This window comes from Oncorhynchus nerka, linkage group LG11 (assembly GCF_034236695.1).
Source record: "Oncorhynchus nerka isolate Pitt River linkage group LG11, Oner_Uvic_2.0, whole genome shotgun sequence".
NCBI classification, from domain to species: domain Eukaryota; kingdom Metazoa; phylum Chordata; class Actinopteri; order Salmoniformes; family Salmonidae; genus Oncorhynchus; species Oncorhynchus nerka.
In genome coordinates this window covers 11,987,433-11,996,870 of record NC_088406.1, presented here as the reverse complement: position 1 = coordinate 11,996,870, position 9,438 = coordinate 11,987,433, and the positions used below count along the sequence as shown (strand labels likewise).

The 9,438-nt window shown below is 44.6% G+C and overlaps 1 protein-coding gene across 1 annotated transcript; it reads right to left on the bottom strand.

Annotated features, from left to right (window-relative positions):
- Positions 1 to 1,077: 1,077 nt before the first annotated feature.
- On the bottom strand, positions 1,078 to 6,209 carry LOC115136580 (extracellular calcium-sensing receptor-like). The gene is made up of 9 exons (XM_029672120.1): positions 5,942 to 6,209; positions 5,246 to 5,540; positions 4,977 to 5,063; positions 4,455 to 4,721; positions 3,811 to 4,017; positions 3,385 to 3,657; positions 2,966 to 3,193; positions 2,640 to 2,763; positions 1,078 to 2,547 (listed from the first exon to the last, which is right to left on the bottom strand). Exons 1-9 carry the CDS (start codon positions 6,193 to 6,195, stop codon positions 1,634 to 1,636), a joined length of 2,649 nt encoding a protein of 882 aa, XP_029527980.1. The 5' UTR covers positions 6,196 to 6,209; the 3' UTR covers positions 1,078 to 1,633.
- Positions 6,210 to 9,438: the final 3,229 nt, after the last annotated feature.

Genomic DNA, 9,438 nt, shown 5'->3' with positions numbered 1-9,438 from the left:
CAATATGGTTTGAATGAATTGGTGTCGAATTGAGTGGTATTTGCCATCGTGTATGTTTCGTACACTGCCAAAATTTTCCCATTCATTTTCATCCATTTCAGGGGGGTTTTGCCTTCCCGGAAGACCCAGCCCTGGGGCACGACCTGAGTCCATTGGCCTATTTTAATAACACTCGCGGATGTCTACTAATCGACCTTACATTTGCAAAATGTAGATCCTCATTATTAACCATACGGGTAATGCCATCGGCTTCCCTTATGTAGGATATGTACGAGTCTGCTGTTTATGATAATGCAGAGGATTTTACAAAGGTTGCTGTTGACGCATATCCCAAGGTAGTAATTGGGGTCAAATTTGTTTCCACTTTCGTGGATTGGGGTGATCAGTCCTTGGTTCCAAATATTGTGGAATAAGCCAAGCCAGAGGATGATGTTAAAGAGTTTAAGTATAGCCAATTTGTGGTTTGTATATTTTATCATTTCATTTAGGATACCACCAACCCCAAAGGCTTTTTTGGGGTGTTAGGGATTGTATTTTGTCCTGTACTTCAGTACATGTAATTGGAGAATCCAGTGGGTTCTGGTAGTCCTTAATAGCTGAATCTAAGATTTGTATTTGAGTCAAAAGTTTGGACACACCTACTAGGGGGAGCTTCCATGAAATTAATTTCTGAAAACAAATCAATTAAATTAGATACCGTTAATGAAACATGTTGTTCATTCCTTTCACATTTTATGAGCTAATTCTCTTTCCCCATATGACAGTTTCCTGACATTTGAATAAAATGTCTTTGTAAATTTCAACTGTTCAATAAAAACACATACAAGCAACTCCTTTCAAGTCTGAATGTTTTATTAAATTAACATTTGCATAAATGTATAATTAATTAATGGGTGAATGAGTGTGGCAGCATAATCCTTTAGAAGGAACAGGTAAGTTATGCCGTTCCACACGATGTGATGATTAAATCTAAAGCCTTTCGATGCAGAAACTCACTCATCGGGGATAACCTATACCTTAGAAGATTAAAGCCACACACATAGACAAATTAAATAAATCAAAAGCCTACTAAACAGCCCAAGGAAATAAATAATTTATTATGTGATTAATATTTACACAACATCTTACAGAACATTAAATTATAATCAATAACATGCTACTACACATCACTAGAGTGCTAACAAAACAATAAAATCTATTTGATTTGATTTATAGCCACCAAAGTTCAAACAGAAGTGGAAACTAAAAGGAGCTACTTCAAACTAATTGAGACGATCATACTCTGTTACTATACATGTCTCCTTTCCTTTCTTTGCATGACAGAGTGTGAAGCAAATCCCAAGCAGGCATAGTATATCCACCTAGTGTTCATATTTCAGATCAGCACAGATGATGTGAAGAAGACGAGGAGAGGAATCCACTGTAAACTGCTGTTACGGTATTGAGCCTATGGGAGAATCTCAATGGAATTTCTGTGATTCCTCGTGTCCTCTCTCCTCTGTCTCCTTTTCAAAACCCAATGAACGAGAAGGTTAGATATCACACCCCTCCAAACCATCTCATCTAATGGGTTTTGAGAAAAAGGTGAAGAGAGAGGACATGAATAATCAAAGAAATTGAATGAAGACTCTCCCTATGTCTTGGTTGTGGCCCGGCCCATCAGAGCCTTCTTGGTGTTCCTCTCTGGCCTCAGCAGGATGATGTAACACTTTGGGCCGAACAGAGCCACCAAAAGGCCAAAGCTGGAAGCTAAGATGGCGAATATCTCCACAGCGTCTGCATACTTCCCAGGAGAGCTGATGTAGGCAGGGACGAAAGAGATCCACACAGCACAGAAGATGAGCATGCTGAAGGTGATGAACTTGGCCTCGTTGAAGTTGTCTGGAAGATTCCTAGCCAGGAAAGCCAAGAGGAAGCTAAGGAACGCCAGGAGGCCGATGTAGCCTAACAACGCTCCGAAGCCTGCTACCGACCCCACCACACACTCATATACAATCTTATCAATATGGTAGCGTGTATTTTTGTGTGGAGTTGGAGAGGCTGAAACCAGCCAGGCTGTGCAGATAGCAGCCTGGAATGAGGTGAGAACCAGGACTGTTCCTCTCTGCTGCCCAGCACCAAACCACTTCAGGCTGGCATTGCCCCCGGGCTTAGAGGTCCTAAACACAGCCAGCACCACCATTGTCTTCACCAGTATACAGGAGACACAGAGAACAAAGCTGATACCAAATGCTGCATGCCTCAGCTGACACGTCCACAGCCGGGGCCGGCCAATGAAAAGCAGCGAGCACAGGAAGCAGAGTTTGAGTGACAGCAGAAGTAGGAAGCTCAGCTCAGAGTTGTTGGCCTTGACAACAGGTGTGTTCCGGTAGCGGGTGAAGATTCCGAGGACCACTGCACAGATGAGGGCTCCTAGCAACGAGGCGGTCATCAAGGAGATGCCCAGGGATTCCTGGTAGGAGAGGAACTCAACCCCCTTAGGGATGCAGAGGTCACGCTCCGGGCTGGACCAGAAGTCCTCTGGACATCTCGAGCACTCGGCCGAGTCTGACAGAAAGACAGACAAAGAATATGTGGAAAACCTTTTCTACAGCCCGAAACCACACTCAAATTCTTTAAATGATATTAATTTCACTGACCTGTGGTGTTGCTGACCTCTCCCTCAGCACAGGAGATGCAGTCGAAGCAGCAGACAGGCTCCCCCTTCTTCCTGGCTACACGGGTGCCTGGGGGACAGCTCTCACTGCATACTGATCGTGGGGGCTATAAGGATGAAGGTGAGGGGGAATTTAAGCTTTATTTAACTAGGCAAGTCAGTTAAATACGCAGTTTTATATGCCCATATTAATACATCCATATTTACACACTCATTTCTAATGATTCTTTGCCCTCCACTGGTATATGTTTACACTGTTTATGTTGCAGTAGTGAAATATGCTATATTACTGTATAATTTATATATAACCTTTTTTGACTCAAAGTTCCAGAAAATTCTGTCCTCGTCCAGTGTGAGCTCTTGTCCTGCGGGGGCTGATTCGTCGATCACACCCACATTCTCCACCTGTACGCTCCCATCCTGGAGCCACGCCCAGTTCATAATGTCATAGATGGCCAGGGCGTCCCCGTTGTCATCGAAAGAAACGCGATCACCTAACCCTGTGGTGAAGTTAACCCTCTGCAGGTAATGGACCAGCTGGTCAGAGGAGGGGGATGGAGGGATGGAGGGAACAGAGGGAAGAGAGGAAAGAGGAGGAGATTATGTAGACAAAAGACAGTATGAAGTAAGGGAACCTTGACTAAGAAAACAGGAAACAGAAGTAAACAGTTGGCAAAGTGTACGTCTATATCTGTTTGTGCGTATGTGTGTGTGTGTGTGTATCGCACCTGCCAGTGCTCCAGTCTCTGTAGGCTGGCACAGCGGTTCCCACTGAAAGGTCCTCTCCCTGGCACACACTGCAGTAGGTCATGCAGGGCATGGGCCAGGGCGTACACTGCCTTATACACGTTATACTCCGGCCTGAGCTCAGACACGTCCCCATAGTTGGTCTCCACATCCCTCAGGTCCTCCTGACCTGTACATACATCACCCCCAGCCTCCACCCAACCTGCTGGGGGCTCCAACCTGCACCCAAACACAGCCTCCCAGAACTGTCTCACCTTATCAGAACAGAGAAGGAAATGTTAAAGAGAAACACTAGTTTTTTTCTTCTATATTGTAGAATTTATGGGCAAAGTAGCCCTTTAAATGTTTTAAACATAATGTATGAAGTAATTAAATAAATTGTTGGAGTTAAAAGACAACTATTTCACCATGTTGTTTCCAGGGTTATTGTCAGGATGGTCGTTGGGGCGGATGCTAAGCAGGAAGTCCCTGAGGCCGGGAATCTCTCCACGACGGATGGCGATACCCAGGGTACCCCCCAGGTAGGGCATGAGACGGGGGGTGTGAAACACAGAGGAGGAGGACCAGGCTTCACTGGCAATCCACTGGAGACCCTTCACATTCTGCACCACCACCTTGTAAAACGGGTTTTATACTTTATAATCTTGGCATCAAGAACAACACAGTGGTAATACGCTGTAACACTTTTATACACTGTTGTTTGTGAGAGTAACATCCTACAGCTGTTATGGCTGTAATTAGGGCTTTAGAACAAATTTGCTGATACTTTATTGAGGAAAAAAACATACTTACTATGATTGCGATATGTGGTTGGCCCGCTAGATATCTTAATAAGATGGACACACTAACTGTCCAGGGCCACCAATACGTAAAATATATGCACACATCACTGACTGTCAGTGTCTTTGGATAAAAGCATCTGCTAAATGGTATTACTAATATTATTATTATGAAGTGTAAATCTCTCTGGATTAGAGTCTCTGAAACTACAATGTGAATGTATTGTAAGAGTTATTGTAAATCAACTGTCAAGATCAAATAATCTCTGAACCTCATCCACCAGAGGGAGCAGGTAGGCCTCGTTGGAGAACACCACCACCACACGAGCAGAGGAGCTCTTGATCTCTCCCACGATCCTCTGCAGCTCAGTGGGGCGGTTGTCTTTGGGCAGGACCTGGGAATAGGCCACACAGCCCCCTGACTCGGCCAGGCTTGAGTGGAAGGACCGGGCAGCATGAACTCCGTAGTCATCATCACTGAACAGCAGTCCTACCCAGGTCCAACCCAACCGACGTAGGATCTGGATCATGGCTTGCACCTGAGATCACATCAACAGAGATTAGACATTACTGATGTTATTACAGAGACTGGAGAGTATAGAGAGATCAACATAAACTACATACATTATTTTTGTCACCTTTTATTTAACCTAATCTAATCTTAAAAAAAAAAAAAGATTTAACATTTAAAAAAAATTGTAATGCCATTACACAGTATGAATTGTATAGTGAGTATACATGGGAGCTGACGGTTCACTGTGTAATCATGTCATTGTAGCCTTCTAGAGACAGACCTGGAAGGCGTCACTGGGGATGGTTCTGAAGAAGGATGGGTATTTTCCCCGGTCGCTCAGACATGAACACGTGGCGTAATGACTCACCTGAGGGAGAGAAATATACAATGATTATTTTGTTATTCTTCAATGAATTAATATAATAGTAATGTTTCATACCTAGACACATTTAAGACCTAAACATGCTGTTTCTCACTCAAAGTGGGGTTTTGGAATAGAAGAAGGACATTTCCAATAGTGTTGTCATCTTTCTATTCTTTCTGATTTACCATGGGAACCCGGAACAGCCCTAGGACACTGGAGATGGCGATGGAGTGTGTGGACCCTGGGTCTCCCACAATCCCTAGCACCGGGGGTGACCCAGAACAAGTCTCATCCAATAGGAACTCTTCCTCTGTCCCACTGGCCAATGACATGGCAGCACGGAACGATACTCCCAGCTTCAGGCAGTTGTCGTAGAGCTGGTATCCGAGCGTGATGTTTGGCAGAAGGTCAGGGTCTCTGTTGATCTCATCTACAGCAAACGCCATAGTCTGGGCCTGCTGGAAACCAAAACTGTCAAAACTGACAGAGAAAAGGAACATTCAATCAATTTGTAAATGTTTTAAATCGCTCTAGATGTGTTGAACCCTGTGCACCTCTTAAGTGGTGTGTGTGAGAGAGCTGTCTTGGGTTGAGAGGAAAAAACAAGTTACTTTTGTCAAGGATAGATAATAAAATAGGTTAGTCTTTATAAAGGGAAATTTGCTTAGAAAATAATGGAATACACACAATTTATTCACAGATATTTTGAAACCGCAATGTATCATTCACAAATGTAACAAGAACCCAGTAGGTCTCCGGCACCAGGGTTGGTTAACACTGATCATAGTGAGGCTTCTTATAGTAGGGATGTCTATCTGTCCTTTTTAGGAGAGGTGCAGACACACATCCAGTCCAGTCCAGTCCAGTAGATGAATACTCACCCCTCACAGTAGAGCTGCTGGGGTTCTGATGTGAAAGATAGCTCAGGGAACACAGTGAAGTAGTGGACCTCAAACAGACCTCCCAGAATCACATCACCCTTCTGGTACATCCCATTCAGACTGAACTGCTCCCGCAGACGACAGGACGAGGAAGTGGACGAGGCAGAGGAGTAGTTCAATAGAAGGCTCAGAGATGAGGAGTTCAGCATCATGACTATAGATAAGTAAAGGTTCATATATTGCCTGACCCTCATAGCTGTACTCTGTCTCTCCCCCTCTCTCTTTCTTACTCTCTCTCCCTCTCTTTTATAGTGTAGAGTTGGGGGGGGGCGTTGGTAGGGGAGGCAGGGGTTGGCTGGTAAGGGAGGGGAGTTAGGGGGGAGGGGGGCAAAGTTGCAGGTAGGAGCTGAGACGTGGGAGTGTCAGAGAAAGACGATATGTGAACTGTTGCCACACGAAAAGGGCAACCAGGGAAGAACAAACACCATTTTAAACACATATTCATGTTCATTTATTTTCCCTTTTGAGCTTTATCTATTAGCACATCGTTACAACACTGTATATAGACATAATATGACATTTGAAATGTCTCTTTTCCTTTGGAACTTTTGTCAGTTGAATGTCAGATTTTTTATTGCACTTTTGTTTATTATCTATTTCACTTGCTTTGACAAAGTGAACATATGATTCGCATGCCATTAAAACCCTTTGAATTTAATTGAAAAAACTATTACACACCTCCAAGATATTCCACCATGTGTCCTGTAGGTGAACTGTTTTTCTCCCTCTCCCTCTCCCTCTCCCTCTCTCTCTCTCTCCCTCTCCCTCTCCCTCTCCCTCTCCCCCCCCTCTTCATCCTACATGTCAATTGCAGGTCACACACCTGGCCACTGAGCCCCACACATTTTTATTGAGCTCCTCTGTGGACACACACACACACACACACACACACACACACACACACACACACACACACACACACACACACACACACACACACACACACACACACACACACACACACCTCCATGTGTTCAATTTCATTTTCTCTGATCTGTACTGGAAGCAGTGCTGCTGAACACCCTATCCGTTGGCAACACAGACTGTCTGCAATGGTCTGTCTGCACCGTCATCATGTCACAAACTCTCCTACAGTTCAGTATTTAGTGTCATGAAAATCATCAGGCACTGCTCTACTTCTGTGTGGGTCCTAGTGATTGGCCTGTCCTGCTGTCAATCATCTGATGTTGTCACGCCTTGACCTTAGTTATCTTTGTTTTCTTTATTATTTTTGGTTAGGTCAGGGTGTGACAAGGGTGGTTGGTTTAGTTTTTGAATTGTCTAGGTGTTTTTTATCCTGTCTAGGGTTTTTGGATATCTATTAGGTATGTCTAGGTAAATGTAGGTCTATGGTGGCAGGAATTGGTTCCCAATCAGAGGCAGCTGTTTATCGTTGTCTCTGATTGGCGATCCTATTTAGTTTGCCATTTTCCATGTTGGTTTTGTGGGTTATTATTCTATGTTTAGTTGCCTGTTTCGCACTAGTCATATTGCGTCAAAGTTCGTTTTGTTATTTTGTATAGTTTTGTTCAGTGTTGCATTCGTTTCAGAAAATAGAATGTACGCTTATCACACTGCGCCTTGGTCTCCTCCTTATGACGAACGTGACAGATTTATACAGTAAAGCCGGTGTGATGACCTCAATAAGGCAGCTCAACTAACTGTCTGAGATACATCACACAAGCCTCCTCAATAGCATAAACCACAAATATTCTCACCTTCTCACCCACTCTAAGTCTACACCCCCTTTGGCCACTTGCAGGTCACACACCTGGCAGGTCGCACACACTAGTCCTTGGCTTTGTCCACAATGCGGAAACAGTCATTGGGATTCCCCCCTCTGCTACCGTTTGCTGTCCGCACCTGCCCGTCCTCCAAGCATCACTACTCTGGACGGTTCTGACTTGAATATATGGACAACTACAAATACCTAGGTGTCTGGTTAGAGTGTAAACTCTTCTTCTAGACTCACATTAAGCATCTCCAATCCAAAATCAAATCTAGAATCGGCTTCCTATTTCACAACAAAGCATCCTTCACTCATGTTGCCAAACACAGTACCCTCATAAAACTGACTATCCTACCAATCCTTGACTTCGGCGATTTCATTTACAAAATAGCCTCCAACACTCTACTCAGCAAATTGGATGTAGTCTATCACAGTGCCATCCGTTTCATCACCAAAGCCCCATATACTACCCACCACTGCGACCTGTATGCACTCGTTGGCTGGCCCTTGTTACATATTCATCGCCAAACCCACTGGCTCCAGGCCATCTATAAGTCTTTGCTAGGTAAAGCCCCGCCTTACCTCAGCTCACTGGTCTTTATAGCAGCACCCACCTGTAGCACACGCTCCAGCAGGTATATTTCACTGGTCATCCCCAAAGCCAACACCTCCTTTGGCCACCTTTCCTTCCAGTTCTCTGCAGCCAATGACTGGATCGAAATGCAAAAATCACTGAAGCTGGATACTTATATCTCCCACACTAACTTTAAGTATCAGCTGTCAGAGCAGCTTACCGATCACTGTACGTGTACACAGCCCATCTGTAAATAGCACACTCAACTCATCCCCATATTGTTCTATTTTTGTTGCTATTTTGCACCCCAGTATCCCCACTGGCACATCATCATCTGCACATCCATCACTTCAGTGTTAATGCTAAATTTAAATTATTTCACCACTCTGGCCTATTTTTTGCCTTACCTCCCAAACCTTACTATATTTGCACACACGGTGCATCGATTTTTCTATTGTGTTATTGACTGTAAGTTTGTCTATCCCATTTGTAACTCTGTGTTGTTGTTTTTGTCGCACTGGTTTGCTTTATCTTGGCCAGATCGTGGTTGTAAATGAGAACTTGTTCTCAACTGGCCTACCAGGTTAAATAATGGTGAAATAAAAATAAATAAATACAATTCTCAGTTCCATCTCCTATTTGCATGGAGCAACAGCGGACTGGGGCTGCAGCTAGGTCTGGGGCAAGGGTTGAGGCTGGGGCTAGGGTTTGGGCTGAAGCTGGGGCTAGGGTTGGGGCTGGGGCTGGGTTGGGGCTGGGTTGGGGGTTAGGGCTAGGAATGGGGCTGGGGCTGGGTGGGGTTTGGGGTGTGGGGCTGGGTTGGGGCTGAGGGTTGGGGCTTGGACTAGGGTTGGGGCTCGGGCTAGGGTTGAGGCTAGGGCGTGGGAGTCTGGGTGATGGTGAGCTGCCTATGTTTCAGTCTGAGGGGGATGTAGTTATAGGTGGTATGTTCTGTCCACTACCTGGCCCTGGAGCCAGAGCACAGCTACAAGACAAAGCCTCAGCACACACAGTGCAATGGGTGAGTGAGCGTATGGTAATGTTTGAAATCATGATTTAGCAACAATTATTGCGACTGAATGTTATTTTCTCTCTAGAGCACGGGATGAATATATTTCCTTACAGTTTTCCTGC